Source organism: Agelaius tricolor, unplaced genomic scaffold (genome assembly GCF_023055355.1).
Source record: "Agelaius tricolor isolate 1412-34295 unplaced genomic scaffold, bAgeTri1.0.p SCAF_7, whole genome shotgun sequence".
NCBI classification, from domain to species: Eukaryota; Metazoa; Chordata; class Aves; order Passeriformes; family Icteridae; genus Agelaius; species Agelaius tricolor.
In genome coordinates this window covers 16,655,895-16,678,217 of record NW_027269267.1, presented here as the reverse complement: position 1 = coordinate 16,678,217, position 22,323 = coordinate 16,655,895, and the positions used below count along the sequence as shown (strand labels likewise).

At 39.9% G+C, this 22,323-nt stretch overlaps 1 protein-coding gene across 10 annotated transcripts in view; it reads right to left on the bottom strand.

The window, feature by feature from the left end:
* Positions 1 to 8,776: 8,776 nt before the first annotated feature.
* Positions 8,777 to 22,323, bottom strand: part of SCML2 (Scm polycomb group protein like 2) — a 73,163-nt gene continuing 59,616 nt past the window's right edge. For 9 of the 10 annotated variants that reach the window (XM_071430448.1, XM_071430455.1, XM_071430450.1 and 6 more), the window contains 5 exons: positions 20,691 to 20,873; positions 19,564 to 19,677; positions 13,442 to 13,723; positions 12,602 to 12,765; positions 8,777 to 11,122 (listed from right to left, as the gene is read on the bottom strand). In XM_071430448.1, coding sequence (XP_071286549.1) covers positions 10,997 to 11,122; positions 12,602 to 12,765; positions 13,442 to 13,723; positions 19,564 to 19,677; positions 20,691 to 20,873 — 869 coding nt within the window. In that variant the 3' untranslated portion in view covers positions 8,777 to 10,996. The remainder of the gene's footprint in view (positions 11,123 to 12,601; positions 12,766 to 13,441; positions 13,724 to 19,563; positions 19,678 to 20,690; positions 20,874 to 22,323) is intronic. The other variant, XM_071430454.1, reaches the window with a different exon arrangement.

The following is a 22,323-nucleotide window of genomic DNA, read 5'->3' as shown; positions in this document are numbered from 1 at the left end:
TGTCATTTTTATTTTGCAGTTGACAGAAGCAAGTTCAAAAGAAATTTCATTTATTTTCTTACAAGAAGTGTTTCACACTGGTGGTGGCATCTACTGCACCAACTGCCCCAATCCTTGCTGTCCTTGTGTGAGTCATTCCCCACAGCATCCTCAGCAGGCAGAGAGGGCATCCATCCACTGCTGCCCCTCCTGCTGGCCACAGGATAGCTGGGACAGGCAGAGCTTGTTGGTGGCACTGGCTGCAGGTGCTCAGCTTTTCCCTCCTCTCCTTCAGAGGCATTTACTGGGAGCATCAGTGCTGAGGGTACCTCCCAGCCCACTCTGCACACAGAGAGGTCTGGTTTAACTGAATTTGACCACAGGCTCCAGAAACCCTGACAACAAATTAGGCTAAATCAGCTTTATGACATTATAAACCCATACAAGCACTGTCGAAACACCCAATGCCTGGGGACAACAAATTGAGTTTAAAGCCAACTGGTGCTGGTTGTAACAGTAGACCAGACCAGCAGCCATGTGGCTGCATCTTGCCCCTTGGAGGAGTAACTGCAACCTTTTCCTTCTGAAGCAGGGCTGAGTAAAACCAGAGCAGGCTCCAATTATCCCAACATCCCTCTCTGCCACCCCAGGAGAGCCTCCCTGACTTACAGGGCCAGGATGAGCAGGCTCCCTGGCACTGCTGGTTGCCACCAACACGCCCAGAGCCTGTGACACAGGCTGGAGCCACTCCTCTAGAAATGGATAAGCAGAGCAGAAGGGGCTCACTCACTCCACTGCCTGGCTTTTCCATTGCTCAAACTGCAGGGGGAATATTCTCAATGGCATCTTCCCAGGAAGGCTTAGGACAGCTGGCACCCCCTTACCCTGCTGCCATTTCATGCAACCCCAGGCTTCAAGGCTGGTGCCATGGGAAGAGGAGCCCCACGCTGGCACCTCTTCTGCTGCTGAACTCTGTTGGGCAAATGATGCTAAGTCGGGACCACTTGCCTCCCACCACCCTCATGTGTGAAGCACAAGTCCTACATCCCATCAGCACAGGGGAGAAGTGGCCATAGAATAAAGTACTTAATTACACCAAGATTGAGCACTTTCACCTCCTCCTCCTCGCCTCTAGCAGCAATTACAGATTTTGTATATTGGGCCATTAATTTTCTACAGGGCTACATTTTAACTGCTGCTGAAACTTCGGTATGAGGAGAAAGACGTGGAGCTGCACTCATGATATATGGAGCTTCCATTTCTGGTGGTTGTTAATGGAGACATTAATACCTCTAGTGAAGTTGAAGGGAAAGTCATTAATCTGTAATGGTAGGAGGAAGACATTTTACAGTGATGAGTATATGCAAGAGGTAAAAGAGGGAGAGAGGAGCCGTGCCCTTAGGGGCACCCCTTGTTGGCTTCAGTCTCCATATGACTTGGTCTTTGGGTGTGGGGTCTTATTAGGGAGTGAGTGAGAGGGTAGAAGGCTGCAGGGTCATGTTACCTTTCCCTCTGCTCTCTTCCCCCTATCAGGCAGGGGCTTTGCAGGAATCCAGAAACTAAATCCAAGGCAGGCAGAAGGACTGCACATCTCAGATGAAGGCCATGGGACAGGGCAGCCTTGCGGGCAGGAGTGTTCAGATCTACCAACTTTCCTACACAGGGACAGCCTTTCCCCAGTGCTGCCTGAAACACAGCTTCAGGACCAGGGGTGCACACCTAAGGCTTCCACACATGGAGTTAGCTGTTAGCAAAATAAATTAATCCAAAAGAAGAATGAGCAGCTTCTCAGACAGGGAGCTTACCTGGACTGGGCAGTTTCTAGGCTGGGAGGACACCAAGCAGTCGGGTAAGGCACAGACAACAATTAAGTGCAAGGAAAAGGTGGAAATAGGAAGAGGAAAGCAGGCAATGGAAGCTGAGACAAGGTCCAAGCCTGTTAGTACTGCACCTTTATTGAAGTTAGCAAGCAGCCAGCCAGAGAATGGGAGGGAAAAGCAAAACTATGGCCTTTGGCTGTGAGCTGCTGACAGAGAGAGAAAAGAAGGGTGTCAGCTTCAAAGACACAGCTCAGGCCACTTGGTGAGAGCAGGGAGAAAGGCAGGCACTGAGCCCAGAGAGGGCAATGCTGTCTTAGGCTGAAGGCAGCCAAAAAGTGAGGGCTGGGGGAGACCATATATCAAACCACACATGCAGAACACACAAGGCAGTGCAAGCTCCTGCTCCTCCTGCCCTGACAGCAGGGGACAAGGGGCAGCAAAAGCATCCCAGCAGAAATGTGAAGGGAAGCAGAAGAGCAAAGGTAGCTGGTTTTGCCTTTCCCATGCCTGAGAGAACGTGCGTGACCTAAATTTTCCTACCACCCACATTCCTCTCTGCTATAAAATTGATATGCCACGATGTCTCACGATCACTGCTCATTTTTTAAACCACTTCTCCCCATTTTCTGCTCAGGCCTCCCAGAGCACTGGGATGATTACACCACCTCGCACATCTCTGCAGAGGTTTGACCCATAGGGGCTCAACAAACAGCTTCACACACATGCACATGAAAGGTTTCAGGGGAAACTGAGCATGGAAGGGAATGAATCAGAGAAGTCTGTGCCCCTTCACTTGCACAGAGGCAACTTGGGACTGTGATCCGACAACAGTAAGTGACTTGTTAACAGTTCTCATGAAGAATATTAGACAATGAAAACAGCATAAAACAACATTGCATAATATCCTGGTGCCAGATGTTTTAGTTTGCTTTTGTGCTCAAGTTTATAAAAACATGTTGAAGGGCTCAGTCAAGGACCTTGTTTTCCTCTGGGGTCTGTTCCTGCCTTCCCAAAGGCAGACAGCCTGACACAGTGACATTAATAATGTTAATTTGTGCAATTTGCTTTTTTCAATCACCTTTCACTTTTTTTCCCCAATGCTTCCTCCTCCTCCTATTTAAAGTTGCATTTCTCTTAGACTATACTACATACCCCTAATGCTGAAGTTTTCAATTCAGAGTACTCTGGGGCAGTCTGACACACACAAGCAAATCCCCTAATTTTAGTGTGGAAAGCCTATTTTCCACAGTTGTTAAAATCATGGTATTGCAATCCTGTTAGGAAAATCTGTTTTGTTGTTGAACCATCTGAAACATTTCTTCATGTTTGAGTAGAAATATTACTAATCACTAAAATATTTAGTACTGCTTTGTGCCCATATACCCCAAGCTCTCTTAGAATAATACCGTAACATCTCAGTACTAAAATTATTAGGATTGTTCCAAGCTAAGATATGAAAATTAAAAGAGCAAACAGCGGGGTACAATCTAATCAAGTATCTGGAAGGAAGGGCTATTTCTCCTTTTTTCCAAGTGGAACATCATTTTTTCACTGTTTGGAAGTGTGTTTCCAGTGAAATGCTGGTAACAGACATTGCATCCCTGCATCACCCTGTTTCCCCCCCCTTGCTCCTGGGATTACTAATGTTCCTTAGGCCACAGCTGTTTCAAAACGGTCACATTTTTTGCATTGCTTCAATATCATCCTTCCCACCACATCCTCATCAACGGAGTTCCCATCTTTCTTTGCTTAGGAACAAAGTTAGGCAATTATTTGTCCCAGACTGGAATCTCACAGACCAAGGACAGGCCACTGGACACAAAACAAGGAGGTGCTTCTTTGTGGAGCTTATGTACCCAAAGAAAACCCCTAGAAGTGCCACCAATAAGCATGGGAAAGCTATTGAGTTTTGAGGTTTCTGATACACAAGTAATTTCTTGCTTATGGAGGGAAAAAAAACCCCAAACCAAACCTTACCTGCATTCAAAGTTATAAAGGTAACAAGTGGATTTTTTTTTTAACAAATGTTTCAAAATAAGTATTTTGAAAGTTGGCCCACAGAGCACAATCCAGTGTAAGAGAGCATGTACCTACCCTTCAGAGGCCCTCCACAGCTCAGCCATGATGGCACAAAGCCACTGCACTCAATCTTACAGCTCTATGATGCATATGACACACTCACCTAGAATTTGTGTACATGGGCATCAGAGTGGGGTTTAAAGACACCCACAGAATATTTAAGTGCTTGCTGTCTGCTTTTTGCCACAGCATTCTGTGCAACAACAAAGATCTAAGAAAGCACAAATATTCTCTGTGGATAGAATTTTGGCTAGATATTCTGAACAACTGGACTTTAAACCCAGACCTCTTGTGTGGTAGAACATGGGACCTGGCCAACATTGCTTGGTTACTGTAATGTGCACCTGAACATTTGCTTCTCAATGCCAATGTCTTCCAATGAAGGACTTGAGTAAGAGGGTTGTTCCAGCTTATTTGCAATGAAGAGAACTTTAGGTGATGTATTAGATCATGTGCTAAAGTTGAAATGAGTATTGCGTCTCCCATGATAGAAACTGGCTAATAAAACCAGTAGAGTCAAGAAGTCTCTTAAAGCAGATGTTGCTATTTGGTCAGATCACTCATACCCTCAACTCCCATGGACTAAATTCAGAAAGAGTCTGGACAACTGTGATGTCAAGAAATGAAGTTACATTAAGTCAAACCCAAGCCTGTGTTCCCAGGTTTTGGCCCCTCAACTGTTCTGGCTTTAAAAGAAGTCATACCAATAGTGAGTTGTTAGCAGCATCTAAGAAACAATTTAAGGACAGAGAGTGCATGTCTCAAAAACTGGGTTGGGAATTACAAGGATTCATCCCTTGTTTTCAGATAAAAGCATGTCAAGATAAGACTTCACGTCCCTGACATGGTTCAAAATGTTTATTCCTAACTTTCCCCTTAAAAATCCCAGTTTAACATGAACAGTCAAAGACACAAGTCAACTGTGAATCTGAAACAGTTTATCTTGATGTATCCACCTGGTTTTCTCCTTCCTAATTTTCCATTACTTCATTCTTCATGTATTTTCCTTCCTATGTTTATTGCAAGCAAACCCTATCACTCATCCCAGCCTCGCATTTCTGTTTTCTTTCAAAACATTTAAACTTTCCCCAACCTGTTCATTTCCTGCAGCCAAACACCACCCAGGCAATTACAATTAATATATTACAGTGAATGCAAAGATGTATGAAAGTAATATGCTCCCTTTTGCTGAGCTGCCCTCTTGAAAACAAATGAACAGCTGATAGCAGTCAGGTAAAAAAAAAAAAAAAACAAACTAAAAAAACACAAGACAAACAATAAAAACCCCACCACAAAAAAAAAAAAAAAAAAAAACCAAAACCAAAACCAAAAAAAAAAAAAAAAACCAAACCAAAACCAAACCACACCAAACTAAAACCAATCAACCAACAAAACCTGCCCACTGTCCCATTACCCACTAAACCTAATAAATAATTATGTTCCAATATAACAATTATTAGCAATTATGTTCCACCTCACCCCTAAAGTACAAGCATAAACCAAGGTTAGACTAAATCTGAGTACTTATTTATTAATTTGTCCCTCCCCACAATTTTGCTCATATAAGCACAGGGACTTAAAAAAGAAAAGCACTTTGTAGGTCACACCTTGAGTAACACTGTGCAGGTGGGAGGCATCTGTTCATAACAGAGTAAGTACCATGCACGTCCCCAGGCAAGGGCTGATATCAGTAGCAATCACTGGTACATCAGAGATAAAGCAAGCAAAAGCTGCAGACTCCTTCCCTTACTTTTCATACCATGCAGGATTAAAAAGCACATGGGAAGATCCTTCCCTCAAAAGTGTCTTCAATAAGAGGAAACATGTTCTGCAGCACTAGTTTGGAGAGATGGAAGTTATGGAAGAGTTCAGACCTGTTTGAAAACCTCACTCTTGGAAATCTAGACAGCATTAACCCACCCAATTGCTTGGGGAAACAGAGTGCCTCCATAACTACTAAAAAGAACTAAATATAAGAAAGGGAAAAATTCAGCAAAATCATGACCTCTTGCATTTGAACACCAGACTTTCTAAGGTGTGCCACCATTCATTATGTTTTTTTCCCACTGCCTTGGGAATTGCCTCAGCATCCACCTGGAAGGGTAGATGAGTCTGTCTGTGCAGATCTGGACCTCAGAGCTGGGACAGTCAACACAGGGTAATGGCAATTGTCATGGTACTTTTGTGGCATATTCATTTTCTTCCAGCTGTCACAACTAGAAAGGAACCATTGGCAGAGAGGGTTTCTGCCAGCTTCAAGCTGTACATCTGTTCACGCTTGTCTGTTCAGAAAAGATGGGATGCTATCTCCCCTTCCCCTTGTGCTGGCATCTGTTTGCTTGTGCTGTTTGTCCTCAAAGGCCTTGGATTTCGGAAACTGGAAATTGAATCTCTGTGGATGAAAATGCCTTTGTGTATTTTAAAAAGAAAAGAAGTAGAGATGTGCAGCCTTCGCTATCAGCACTAAATAATTCCCCTGCAGTTAATGAAAGCTGAAATAAAACTAGCAGTGGTCCATAAAGCTATGAGGAGAAACAGCTTGTGCAGGACTCCTCCGCATGTACAGCAGGACTGGGAGATTCTGGAGCTGATAGAAGCTAATTCTGATTAAAATGGGACAAATTACAGCTAATCAAAATTATCTGCTAGGATAGGGATGGATGATTATGTAAGTGAGGAATTTAAAAGCCCACTGGATCACTGTAATGGCATATTTTAAGTACTCACAGGACTCCCATCATCTACCACAGCCACAATAATGAGGATTTATTTAGAACAAACCATCAGAGAACAAAGTAGCAAAATACTTCACCATTAAATAACCCCCGAACCCTATCTCTGCAGTTTTCACACTAAAAATATATATAAAATGTTATGTATACAGTTGCAGACTCACAACACTGAGTTTACAACAGACTCTTCAGATTTTAACAAGTCTCAAAATGGCTCTGCATGACCTTTGAAACAACAGGAACACTGACAGTTGGGGAACACAATCCCAGGATTATGGGCTAGTTAGGAAGCTTTACAGAGCAAAAGATTATAATCAAGGCTTGAAAAAAAAGCAGCAATCATTTCACCACTAAAATGGACATGAAATCAGCTTCTGCCTCCCTGCATCACTCTTAGGCAGTTCCAAATGAGCACTTTTTACTCACTCCCACAGTTTTACATGTAATAACGATATAGAGGAGGAATAGATGACCTTTGAAATTGATCTTAAGGAGGTCTCTCTTTTTTTCTTTTTTCCTCTTCAAGCCAAGCCAGTGTAACTCTACACAGTCTCAACTTGGCAGAAAGAACGACAAAAAAATGAGGACACTCATGACTTAGAAGAGGTTCACACCTCTTCATTCATTTTACTCTATTATGTAACTAGCTGGCCAATCAAAGAAAAAAAATACTGCTATCATTCCCTTTTAAAGTGTGTTTCTCTCCATGATCCTGCATTAAAATAGACAACATTCTATAACTAACAAAAGAAGACTGTGGAAAACTTGGGCCTGCTGCTGAATGAGGAGGGGGACCTCATTACATGGAAGAGGCTGAATTACTGCCTCAGTGTACCCATATTTCAATTCTCTGAATTTCAGCTTAAATTAAAGGACAGACAAGCACAAAGAAACTTTTATCTGATCAGGTTAAAAGTTCAAGATTTTAGTCATCCCCACCCAGGGCTCATTTTTCCTCTACAAAAATACTGGAGATACTCAAATTTAAAATTTTTGTATCATGTTCAGGGCTTACATAATCACATCCACAGACTCATATAAAACTGTCAGAGCTACAGAGATGGTTAACACCACTTTTTGCAAATCATATCCCTGACTGCAGAGGAAGAGTTCCTACCAATATAATGAGTAATAAGATGAACATCTTTGTGCCTGTGTCTACCACCTGAAATAAAAAATGGTGTGTCTTTATCCAAAGCAACAAAAAACGGAAAGATGCTCCATCCTTCAAGCCAACATTGGTAACACAATATTGCTGTCTTTCACTGTCATTCCTACATATGTGTGAAAAAGTCCTACAATATGTACACTGCCACACCCTACCCTCCAGCCTTCTTCAATTCCACTGTTCCACAGGTGTTCTGCAAAAATAATTTTTAGAGCTGCTAGTCCTCCCAGGCAGCAGTATTTTAATTTCCCACGATGCACTGAGGAGTTATGTCACTGTCTTCCAAGATGACCAAAAGTTACAGAAGCAGATAAACAGATGAACCCACATTGATAGAAAAGCAATTGGAGAAACAAAGAGACTAAATCATATTGTCTTCTATATCAAATAAACACCAAAAAGATACTAAGTATGTTCTGAGAGAGATCAGATGCAAAATGCCTCTGGACTACTGGTACTGCCAACCTGCAAGTTTCATCAACTGCCAGTGACAGTTGTGAGGTTACCATTAACCCAATCCAAGTTCCTTCTCAGGCACTGGCTGATTGCTGATAACAGTCGCTGGAACAAGAGACTTCTGTATCACAGAAATAAGAAAGCTTGAAGTCTACAAAGTTCAAACTTACTGCCATTAACCGCTTTGATTTAAAATACTTCATATCTTTATCTGAACACAGCATAAACAGTTTTTATCAGCCTCTTTCCCTCAGTGGTTATATGAGAATTCTGTAAGCTTTAAGTTGGATAATGAGATACACAAAACAAAATAGTTGAATAACTAGATAAGTTCTTACTTTGAAAGCATAGAACAACCCAAATTCAAACATTAATTGTTTCAGATGAACAAGGTTGGAATGATCTTACCCTTTTCATTAAAACCTCCTCATATCAGATGTTTCCATGAACTGTCAGGAACAGCCAAATGCCAGATCAGGCAGCCACCCTTGCCTACGCAGAGAGCACTCATCCATCCACACAGCATCAAACAGAACAGACAGTTACAACAATGAACAAACTATTTTATTTTTCTTGCTAGATAAGAACATCCCACTGAAAATAAAGAATAAAAAATATATTCTGTGGTAAGACTCTGAATGCTTGAAACTCACACAACAGCACACGGAGAAATTCTGGTACAGCAACATCACAGTTATCTTTGTGCACATGGGTACACAGAAAGCCTTGAACAAATATTTATACCCATAATAGTGCCATGTACAAAAGACCAAACAGAAAATTCAAACATCTTTGTTTTTCTTATGCCAAGGGCAATGTAAAAAATGAAAATTGTTTCCAGTCAATTACTTCCACTTAAATTGTATGGGATCTTTTTATGCTGAAGAACCCAAATTCAGCATAATAAGGCATAGAAGAAGTAGTATACAATTATATATATGTATGAACAATATACTGAACACGTGGGGCATGATGTTTTCATTAATATATAAATCTTGGTGTAACCATATGAAAGTGAAGCCAGTATTTTTCTAACACCAAGAGAAAATACTCTGTTTCTTCAATCAATGCTCTGACGTTTTCTTACTATAAACAGCATGCCTGTATTGTATCATCTAAGCATACATGCACCACAAAAGATATGCAAAACAAATGGATACAGATAAACTTTAGTGTCAAATGTCTAATGATGTAATAACAAAAACAATTCTCAGGGCCCAAATGACTTTCTGAATTGAAATTGCATTGCAGTCACTTAAAATAACAAAATACTTGGACTCGTGAGTCACAAAATTCACTGTTTTTCAGCAGTACCTTGCTGAAATCTGATGAGTATCAGTCTATGGGTAAAGAAAGTCATTTTCAAAAAAGGAATTTGTAAAAAATACATTTATACTATATGCTTTCATATAAAAAGGCATTAAGAAATATAATAAATCCTACCATTTTAGGACTACACCTTCCCTAACAAACAGTTTTATCACTTGACTATTACATACAGTACATTCAATTTCCTAAACAGAAAGTGTATTTTCTTGTCCCTGATGTATTTTACAACTGGCAGTGACAACAAACTGTTTTATTATCACCACTTATTCTTGCAGCTTATACAAACAGCACCAATTTTACCCAAAAAAAAGGTTTATCAGTAACATAGTAGCACTTCCTCACAGGAAATATAAACCCAAAACATTGGAACCAAATGTGTCTTTCCAAATATATATCAGAATATATGGCTCAGAGTTAAGGGATGAATAACCAGGAGTATTGCATAGTACAGGGATCTTGCCTGTATGAATAAAAACACCTTTTGATTGTTTGTCACCTTCTGACTCCAAGAACAAATTAAACAGGTGCTAATGAAAGTAATACACAACTAAATTTACTGGTAAAAAAACCCTAAGAAATTGTACAGTTCTCTCTGGCACAGTGCAAAGTACACATTATAAAACTGAAAAAATATGTACAGTGTGTATGTATATTTTTATATAGTACGTATTTCCCTGACACATACACATGTACATATAAAAAGCATGAACACATCCATGCCAAACTTAGCAAAAAGATGGAATGTTTAATATGTGGATGCATTGTTCCAGTGAAATCAGTCTGTCTCAGAAATGGCTGTTTATACAGCCAATATGACCTTCCATGAAACAGAAATATTTACTGCCTGCCTAAACTGACAATATATGATACATTTGTCCTCATAACTTCCCAAAGGACTGATAATCACTTTATAAAAGCTTATACTTGTATTAAGCCCTCTCTTCCATTACCCTTCCTCTCTTCTGAAAGACCAGAATATTCACTACAGAGATGAAATCTTCTGTTTTAAGATTTTCTTGCAATATAAAAGTTTACAGCCACCCCTGTAAAAAATATTAACACCTGATGCTGGTTTAATTTATTATTTCCCTTTGGGATTCAGCTGTTTTGGTTCTGGATATGAACACATTGGCTGAAGCCTGTAACTCAGAACACACTTTTCAGGATTCGGAGAGTGTCGTTACCAGACCTGCCCACACCCAGTATGATCAACTGTCCTTCCCTGCCAACTTTCTGTGAAAGAGTTTGCAAAAATACTAGAATGTAATACAAATCCCTCCCCCCCCGCTTTATCCTGAATGTCTCTTTTACAATTCGAGGCCACTTTCAAAAAATAAAGGTTTGTATCAGCAAAAGCGTTTCAAATGAAGGCGATGGCTGTGAACCTGAGAGCTTGGTGTGACCCCAACTCACATCTGTGGCATCCCCACTGGCTAGAACTTCCCTTGTTTAAGTCGTTCAATGTGGTAGCACAGCTTTAGGGCAGGGCCCAGCTTCAGTCCCATATATTTCATTATCATATCACTCCTCAGTAAGAGTAGTGCTTTCCCATCAATTTCCTGCAGAAGGAAGAGAATAAACACAACAGACAACTACTTTAACAAGCTGCACGGGAAACCGGGAAAGTACATTATAGTTGTTTATACTGTAGTAAAAATATATCTACTATATATAAAACAGCAACTGTAAGTTTGAATTTACAGATGACCACTGAAATTTAATTTGTTTTAGTATTTTTTAATGTGTGATTAAGTATTTGAGATGTTAAAGAAAGAAAATAATAGTGAATAAAAGAAACTGACCAAACAGCCCTCAGAATTAGGGTTTCCAACCAAGAAAAGAAGTGAATGGGTCAAGGGAAAAAGTAAAAAGAAGCTGCAAAGGAAGGTCTGTGCAGTTTGTGATTAAATGATCCAAGCACTGAGCCTTGCACTGAACCTTGAAAACAGCTGTGGGAGGATTTTGGCATGCATGTGCAAGTGGTCATATGGAGAAAAGGGCTAGAGACCATCTAAATATGGGAAATTAGACAGATCTATTTCCATGTTGAACCAAAGAGATTGTCAGGATCAAGACCAAGGACAACCTAGTCAGATTTCAACTGTCTGACTGAGAAGCTGCTGAAATATGACAGTCCTAAGCTCTTAGTATCATTACTTACCACAGAGAGGCCATTAGTTCCATAAAGCACCATAAAGAGAAACACTTTGTCTTACTTTTTTAAACATAAACCTGACAAAACAAGTGACATTTACTGTTGTTATACAACTAAGAATAAAATATAAGACAGGAATCTACATCAGAAGTTATTTTGATTTTTCATTCCAATCCAGCTTACTCAGAGCTTAAACTGTTAGGAGGAGCTGGAGCAGAACATAGGTGAAATACTACTAAAGAGAAAGCCAATCTCTTTTTGGAGGGCCATATATGCAATAAAATAAGAAAGCAGCCCTTTACTGAACAACCTACCATAGAAAGACACAGCAACAAGAAATAGGGGAGATCAAACCTACTGCAACCTGGTAACAGTTTCTATCTGTAAAGACAACATCTAGTCAGACCTATGAAACCCTTGTTTTCTCAAACAGATTAATTAAATATTTCAGTTCTCTGAATTTTAGTATCAATGACCAAGTGCCTAGCTAACGATAGGTAACATCATCTCTGCTCTAGAAGATTAAGTCTCCAAACCACGGGGGAGCGAATGCCCCACACTGTACATGAGAATGCCATTGTCTCTAGAGGCACCAGGGAGGACAGGGGTACCACAGATGTTGGCCATTAGAACGTGGGCACTTCCAGGTTGGCAATATTCCACATACACTGGAAAGATGTGGCTATTTATGTTAGTCTAGTAAGACTGAGAAACATATACTGCAGGAGGGGTTTCAGGTAGGAAAGTAATCTTCCACCTCTCTCTAATGTATCTGGAGAGTCTACTCCACCTCCAGATGCAAAAAGACTGATAGACATGAAAGTTGTATTTTAAGAGATTAAAATGATACAATCTACTAGAACAGAATGGACAAGCATCATACATGTCTTCTGAAGAGTTCTGCATGTGGAGCCAGTGCCCGTGGATCAGCTTCTTTCACAAAACGCACTACTTCCTCTATTGACCAAGTGGAAGGATCCTTATTCAATATTCTTGAAGGTTCCCTTTTTAGTGAATTCAAATCCGGTCCAGTTGTGGAACTTGCAGCTTTTAATACAAAAATATTGTGAAAGGAAGAAGCATCACTAGTTTGTACAGGGATAACACATTTCATTTCACATAAGACACTTTAATATTACCTTATGGAATTTATTATGTATTGTTTCCAATATATTAAAATATGCTTTATTTCCCTTCTAATAATACTGAACTTTGAAATGTCTTCTATAACTGCAAATATTTACAGCAGCACAAATTAGCACTGTGACATACCTAGAGGGATTAGTTTTACTTGTACTTGGCTCCTGAGTCCCAAGATGCTATTAACTGGGAATGAGGCAAAGGCAAGTGAAGCTGTGCAGACAGAGGGAGAGACAGTAGGAAACTCTACTCCTGCATTTCAGCAACATGGCAATATTTGATAAGATGCTCAGGAAGTGAGCTGCATGTAGCTATCCCTGTCTGCTCTGGCTTGCTGCAGGGTCCATCACAACAGCAAGAAGAAGCTGCAGCAGCAAAGACCTTCCCTGGCTTGCACTACACTATTAATACTAAAAGGCTTAAGTTTTTTATTTGCAGTTACATTAGCAAGACTGACATGCTTGGCAACAGCACATTTCACTCCATATGCAAGCTCTCCAATGGCAAAGAACTTCTTTATTCATAACTTTGCCTGTTAATTGAAGCAGTTACATACTCTGGAAGGGTTTGTGTAACAGCATACCTTCAATCCGCCTCTGTATCCGATTCCTGCTGACTTCATAGTAACCACTGCTCCCAGCTGAGCTCAGGGACAGCCTGCGCAGGACTGGGGCTGAATTTGAGGTAGCAGTTGCTGGCTGATGGGAGTTTCTGTAATATGCAGCATTTCCTGAAGGGCGGTACTCCGTGGAATTTCGACAGGCTGGGTTTGATGGATTTACAGAATTAAGTGCAGAATCCATAGAATCCTCAGAAAATCGGTGTTCTTTGGAAGTGCTGTTTTCCTCTATAGGCAATGTTTCTGCTACACAAAAAGCAAACACGAATTTGTTCAAAGTGATGGACATTACACCTTTGTTACTTAAGGTCTAGCTATGTTCTCTTGAAGGTACTGACAGATTGTAATCCTGTTAACAAATTTCTTGTGAGACAATCACTGAGACTGAATGTTTGTCCCTTTTCTTCAACTAATCATTGGGCTCTTATTGTATTTTCAAACATTATTTTTGTAGCAGAAGATTTAATATGTCAAGTTTGAGACATTCTTCCATTAATCATTTCAGTTGTACTTACTGAAAGCTATGAGCAGGGAAATGACAGAGGAATTCTTTTTTATAAAATTGTCTGCTGTAAATATTGATACATCAAATAATTTTAGTCAAGAATTTTCATTGCTTTTTAAACATATAATTAAAAAGCCAACCATTAATATTATGTAGCATTTATTTTGCAAGACATTATTAATGCAAAAAAACCCCGCATGTTAACTAACAATTGTTTAGTAAGTTCTAAACAGCAGAGGGAGTTACCAACTTCATAAAGAAAACAAATGTACAATTAATATCTATGGACCCACAGGTTCAGACAGAGGTGCCATTATTAAAAAGGGGAAGAGGTTACAGACAAAGCCACAGAAGGCTGTGAGTGCCTGCTATGGCACACTAATGTAATATGTTTTGACCACCCTGATTTATCTTCACACAGTTCTTTGCATACAGCAGGTTTCAAGGTCTCTAACTGCAGACTCTGGAAAGCTAAAGATTCAGCTAAATTACTGAACCCACAGAGCAAGCATAAAAAAAAAGTGAAGTCTCGGGGGGGAGTATAACAATAATATAGTTCTTATGTCTTTTCAGTGAATAAAGGAAAACAACATCCACTCAGAAGACTTGTGAACTCTTTAAAGTCTGTCAATACTGATTCGAAGCCACCTGAATGTAGTTAAGCATGTCCCTTTCCCTGGGCCGTGAGACAGGAGCCAGGTTTGCTTGATTACTGAAAATTCCACTCCCATTCAGCCCAATTCAGGTCTGTTTGAGAGAAGCATGCTGCATGAGGAAAAAAAACCCAAATCAACAGGAACACCACTCCATTCTCTAGCAATCATAGATACTCTCCTCTGTTTGCATCAGACCACTATCTAGCACAAGAAAGAACTTGGAAGCATGATGTACAAATCTGTATGAAACAAATGCTGCTTTGGCAGGAGAGTTAAGAGCTGGAAAAATATAGCTAACAGGTTCACAGAAGTGTAAGCCCCACACTACCATCTTGAAAATAACTCTACTGAAGTTATGAAACATATGCTAGTGAGGCAGCATATTCTTTGGAATAAGAACTGGTATGTTCTGCAAAACAAGTTCCTGAAATAAGCTTTTTTACTACTCTTCTTATATGAAAACTTTCAAGAATTTATTGGGCAAATGCCCAATTAAAACCAAAGGAAGAGTATTTTCCTAAAAAACCCAGTGACCTTCTCAAGCGTGCTTTCAACTTGCTTGAGGTTCTCTTCTGCACCTCTTGCTTGAGGTTCTTCTCTCAGGTTCTCTTTCTGAATCCTGTTTAAAGTGTACTACAGCAAAGAACTGTTATGTGTATTTTGACCTTCAAACACCATAACCCTGAAAGGGAGTTAAAGGCTCTCAGAGAGCCAGCTCCCTGCTCAGTGAATTCAGTAAGGCAAGACCATAGAATCAAAGAATGGAACCACAGAATCCTTTTGGCTGGAAAAAGCCACAATGACCATTGTTAACCCAGTACCACTGTGTTCACCACTGAGCCACATCTACATGTCTTTTAAATACTCCCAGGGATGGTGACTCAACCCTGGGCAACCTGTTCCAATGCTTGACAAGACTTTAGTGAAGAAACTTTTCCGAATACCCAATTTGAACTTCTTCATGTGCAACTTGAGGCCATTTCCTCTTGTCCTATCGGCTGGGAGAAGTGTTAGGTGGGAGAAGATATAAATTCCCACCTCCCAGTAACCTCCTTTCACATAAGTGTAGAGCACAGTAAGGTGAAAGGAGGTGAGCACTTCCACCAGCTCCCTCAGTATTCCTGGGCAGATTCTATATAGTCCTAGAGACTTGTGCACATTAGTGACCATTTTCTCTTGGCTTGTGGGGGCTTCAATCTGCTTCCCATCCCCACCTTCCAGTTCAGGATGCTGGGTACATGGAGAACAACTAATCTTAGTACTGAAGACAGAACTAACAGCTTTCCTAAAACTTCATCACTTTGTTTCACCCCATATCCAATAAAGGCTTGAGATTCTCCTTAGCCCTCCCCTGACTGCTGAGAAAAATGGGACAAAAATTTTCTTGTCTTTCATGGCAGTAGCCAGATTAAGTGCTATTTGGGCTTTAACCTTTCTAATTTTTGCCCCAAATAACCTAAGAGCATCTTTGTAGTCCTTCTGATTTTCCTGCCCCTTCATCCAAAGTCCTTTTTTAACCTGAGTTCCAGCCAAACTCTTCTGTTCAACCAGGACAGTCTTCTTCCATGCAAGCTTGTCTTTCAGCATGTGAGGACAGCCTGCTCCTGCATCTTTATGTCCAGCCTTCCTGGACTCCTTATCTGCAAGGTGATGTAACATCTTTTACTATATTTGATAGTCATGGAATAAAGAAGCTTTTATGGATACAAGTCCTTCTCTTTCATACAAATAACCGCTGCAAAACTTTCTAGTTTGTCAGACCTGAATCACAAAAGCAAAGAAGAAGCTACTGAGGTATTTAAAGAAAACAAACAAGAAAACAAAAGCCTTTATATTTCTCAGAAGTACTTACAGCAACTTACCAAGATTAAAAACAAAAGATAGCATTCCACAGAATTTCAGAGAGACTTTAAAAGATGAAGTAAATGATGGACACTATAAAATTAAAAAGTAGCCAACCAAGGGAAAATTAGAGCTGTAGAGCACGAAACCACATCTCAGTCCAAGGCTGAAAGGCAGAGGTGATACCTTAAATTGTTACAGCAAAGCTGTATGAAGGAGCATAAGGTTTAACTGACTGAACCTGTACATTCAGATTTCAGAAGTCTTGAAAGGTAGGATGGAACAATGGAGACAACACTCCTCAGCAGAGTTTCAACTGGAGTATTGTAGCATGTACTAACTCCATGTAACATAATAAGGAAAAAGATTTTTAAAGTTTTTATGGTAAACTAGCAGGAATAGCAGGAATCTGGTAGTAGGTTGGGGTTTTTTTTTGTTTTTTAATAATTGGCTTGCATTATGTTTGTCAAGATTTCTGTAGAAAAAAAATGTTAAAAATTGACTGTATTGCAAAAGAACTTAATTGTATTCATTCCAGGTGTATGCCAGGTTTCTCTGTGATGTTTAATATCCTGGAGGAAATACTAGGTTTGGGAAAGATCAACTCTGCTTTTTTCCCTCCAAGATATCAGCATTTGACTTTATCTTACTGTAATTCTAAACTCATATACACAAGGTAGAAAAGCTGGCATATTTCCCATCATTTTTTAGGTAAGGCTTTCTGTTCAGTAGCTATAGTATTCAATCCACTTTCCAATCCATCCATCCAGCTTCTCTACAAACAAAATGCAGCCAAACTGGCATCTAGGAAATGGAGCATTGCAATCCATGGAGTGACTCAGTTCGCCTACCTCGGCATTTTGAGCAGCTGTGAATAACAGGGGTATGGAAGGAGATGGGAGGTTCCACTGCAGAATGCCTGACCTCTGGGCAGATTAATGAAAGGCCAGTAAGAGGCCTCCAGTTTCAAATGTAGGGCTGACAGCAGACTGTTTAGGCACTGAAGCCTTAGCAGGAACTGGATGTTTTGTTTTCTTGAGGCTCTTCTGGGAATTAGAAGCCAGTTGTTCTGTCTCATACATAACAAAATGATGTAATTGGACACAGTAGTAGGAACACTCTGTTTTCAGGGGAAGGGAGTCTGAGTTATTCCCCACTCCCTCCTTCTTTATCTTTCATAACTTTAAGAAGAAACTGTTAGTGAGCAAGAAAGGCAGCAAAACCTGCAAAGCATATCCCTGAGCAGATCAGAAGGAAAACGAGCTGTCTGAAAGACTTTCCCACAATTACTCCATTTTGCCTTCAAATGATATTTCAAAACAACTATTTTAAGACAACTGTGTCTCAATGGAACCAGAACTTTTTGGGGGCAGATCTTTCTTGTTAACCAACCCATGACTGACCGCTACAAAATTGCCTCCAGATTTTCAGCAGAGGACATTGTCCTAATGGGAAACACACAATGCTAGAGAACACTTTGCCTGTTAAAATACACAGAGTACAAATTCAAACCTCTGAAACTATGGAAAAACACTTACTTTAATTACTTCTTATTCAAGTAACTGCATTTTAAAACGAACTAGTGATCTTAAAAAGTATTTTAAAGGTTACCCTGACTCCATCTGTAGAAGATCTGCTAGCAAACAAGGAATAAAAAGCAGAATGTGTACTCATGTTTACTTGAGTAAGATTTCTTACAAGATACTGCAGATCTACTTAAACATTTCTTTTGCTCCAAATGAAACAACTTCATTTGAGTATTATTAAGTGCTCCACACTAATTATGTTAGTACCAGAAATATAACTTAGATATATAATGTATCTCTGGAATTAAACCAGAACTTGTTTTGTGAAGACACGGAAGTCAATAATCAATGCAGAACTGTGTATAATAACAGCTATAGGAAATATAAAGATGTGAATATGTTATATATATAAAAATAATAAGACATATAATTTTAAATAAGTTATCGTTTGGAACATTTTAATTTTACATCCTTTTCTGCTTTAACTGTAGTCTTATGGCTTTTTAATATGCACAGAAGAGATATCCTGCCTCCACTCATGGCAATAGATACAAAATCATTTCAAGGTCACAAACAAAAAAAAGAAAAAAAGGAGGAAAAAATTACTAATCTCCACTATACTTCAAAAAAGCCCTTGGAAATGATGTGCTAGTATTTTGCTGCAAGAGAAAGTATGTATCAGATGGGATAAGTCAGTATCATCAACTTACCATGTCTTAACCAGTTAAATAGCAAATACTCAACCATTTTGCTCTGTCTCTCTCACTGACATTTAAACCTAGATGCTTTACTTCACATCTGAGGCAGACTAAGACTAGACATGTGCTCAGTTACTGCAGCTGAGCTGCAGCACAGGAAGAAGTGTTATTTCATCTGTGAACTACACCAGCCTAAGAGTGAGCTGTCACAGGGGGGCCACACTGCCCCCTGGCCACGGCTGCCTTCCACTCAATCCTTCCCTGTGCTCATCCAAGTCCACAGAGAGTCACTCCAGAGAAGTAAAACAAGACTTCACCAGAATGTTTTCTGTGCTTTTGCTCACTGCTTCAGCTCACTACCCAGCCAGGGAAAGGGAGCAGGGGGTGGGCTAGGACTCCGTGCAGGGACAAGGAGGCAAGGAAAGCAGGAGCAGCACAACTTCCACTGGCAGCTAGCTAGCCATAAACTCAGCTGAATTGTATCATCTAGCTGCACCCTTACTCACTTAATGAACCCAGCCTGGAGTTAAGAGTTGCTTCCAATTTACCACCTAACCCATTTCAAGGCAATTGGTTTTCTGCTTAGTTGCTCTACATGGAGCAGGAGGCTTCATCTGTCACCTGTGTGCCTGAGCCCCTTCACAGAAAAGGCTGTGGGTTTAGGAGAAGCACTGCTGGAGCCTGCAGTAGATCTTCTTTAAGTGCAAAGTGCCAGTGATCAATAATTAACATACTTCCACCCTGACCTGTCAAAGGCTTAGAGACAAACCAGATACATATGTTGTACTCGGTCCTTTTTGACTGGAAAAACTGAAACCATAAATAATCCCCATATATAATTCTGACATAATGTAATTACCTTCAGATGGATGAGCATCATTTCGGGGAAGCTTAGGGGAAAGAGGAGCAGTGTATGGTGGAGAGTCCTGAGGGTATCGTTTAGCACTCCTGTTTTCAGGTATTTCTTCTTTGGCTGTGAAGAGGAAAAGTCACTACCTGTTACTCTGGCATAAAGCTGCTCATGGGCTAAGTCCAGAGACAGAAGCTGACAGACATCAGCCATTCACCAGGTTAGAGTTCCATTTCTCGTGTCACACAGACTCAGTCACTTCAATACAAAATTTCAAAGCTGAATAACCTTGACCCTGTCTACCTTCCGGAATAGTTAAAACTAAGAACTTTCATACAGTAGATAGAATTATAAACATAATTTCTGCATTGGAAAGAGGAAAAAAAATTCTACAGCAGCACCAGAACACAGACTCAGCTATCAAAGAGCTCCGAGGAAGCTTCATTCCCAATATAAATCTTGTGAAATTGTCTTGACAACAAAGCTATCTCAGCTGTGACCCCTGGCTTCACCTGGGTCTTGTAATACCAGGTCCTGCAAACAACCTGTTGGGAGATCTTAGGCAAGTAATTGCATCTTCCCTTCACTCTACATTCCTGGTGCAGCAAAGGTATTGGACTCACACAAAATTTCACAAGCAGACAATTTCACAAGTTCTTCTACTAAATCACTGGACTGTACATAGTAGAATGTAAAAAATTTTTAGCCACCCCTAAGTAAGGTAAAAAGAGAAAGAAAAGACTTTGTACTTGTGTTGAACTCCCTTTCAGGGGAAGTGCCTTCTCCCAGGCAGCAAGCCTCTTTTGGTAAATTCAGTTTATGAGCAGCACATAAATTTAACAAATGAAATGTGAAGTTTTGAGCTTGTCTTTTTAGCAGTATCACAGTGGTGAAGTACGTATGCTTTCTGGCTTGCCTACAAGGAGAAGTTTGCTGAACAAAATTATTTCTGCACATGTGGTATGACCTATCCATTACTGTCAAAGCACTTCCACACTGGAACCAATTCACTAAGAACTGACGTGTATAAATTTTAAGCAATTCATGTCACAGAAAGACTAAAAAGTTGCATTTCCTAAAGTCCCCACATTTCTCAGAAATATCAGCACTTGAAAATAACAACTGATGAACAGTACCTGGCTTATTCCTATCATACTCCATAGGACTGTGGGCACATCCCATGTAAGGGCTGAAGGGCTGGCTACTGAAGAGATTATCACACTGCAGACTGTGGCAGAGCTTCTCCAAGAAGCGTAGGACAAACGATGCACTGTTTACAGAAGGAAGATTGATGGCATGCTTTTCCCCATCAAAGGAAGCTGTGAATAAGAAGATTATGTCAAACACCCCCCAAGCATCATGAAGTATAGTAAAACACCATCATTAACTTAAAGGAAAAGACAGCCAGACTTGATTTAAACCATGCAAGACATGAGAGGAGTAAACAATCATTCTGATAGTTTAAAAAATTTATATCCAAAGGACTGATCTCACCTTCCATGGGATCCATGTCAGTTTAAATTTGCTTTATGGGAACTTATTTTAATAAAATCATTTTGGATTCACACCAGTATAACAAAACTTACAACTCCCTCACCACTGAAACTCTATGTGGAATTTCCATCACTTATAAAGCAGCAAGCTCTCCACTACCTATTTACAGGAGATAGCAAAAGAAACACCCCTTACAATACTTGCTAAAAAATACCCCACAATCCTCCTAAAAAAGTCAACAAAAAGCTCAGCTCAACAACAACAAAAAAAAAAAAACAAAAAAAAAACACCAAACCAAACCAAAAAACAAAAAAAAAAAGCCAGAAAAAAACCCTAAAGAAATGAAACAAACAATTTTAGTATTTTTTCTCAGTTTCTAACTGAATGGAGAATACTTGTGGTAAGGTGCTGGGATCCATTACCACTGAAATTCTGACTCAGAAATTGTTTTGCCATTTGCTATTTTATCCCTAGAGAAATCTATCCTGCTGTCAACACTACAGTGGTCAAGCACCCATTTATTTCAACAGGAGTTAGGTGGCAGAGATACCACAGCAGCCACAAATGGATCTGTTGTCTTTTAAACTGAGTGATTACAAAGAGTCTGGACATGTGCCTATGTCTTTTCCTTGTTGATATCTTTCCTTGCCCTCAAACAGTGTGGCAGCTGAGGATATTTTTCTTTTTTTGTGAAAATTAGTAAGGTTTGGAAAAGAATCAATACTCCAGATACATGGATAAATAATTACCATTACATCAGCTGAAACTTTTAGTTACTTGTGATTAGGAAGACTTTAGAACAAAGCAGGAACAAACTTGCAACTTGCTTAGGACTGAAAAGAAGTGGCATAAACACCAGGTTTATGCATCAATTTGTCTTTTTGGTTTTCAGCCTGTCATGTAGCTTTCTCTTGTTAACATAAGTTTCCAAATGATAAGCAGAGCTTTAAAGGATCACATTTTGTTGGTGGCAGATGCTTTAAAAAAAAAAAAAGAAAAGAAAAAAAAACGCAAGCCAGAAATTACAAGAAAGCCTTTACTCACAGATCTGAAATCAGGAATACTTCCATATTGTGTTACAAAAGAGACAGATAATATATGCAAAACCAAGGAAAATGCCTAAGTCTAGCATATTTTAGGCTTCTTTAGGAAATCTGAAGTGTCAATTACTTACACTGTTGATGTAAGGAAGCTTCTGATTAGAGTTAATGTGAGTTAACCAGCCAGCACCAACAACAAGGTGCTGCCTCTCCCACCTGCTTTCATGACACACTG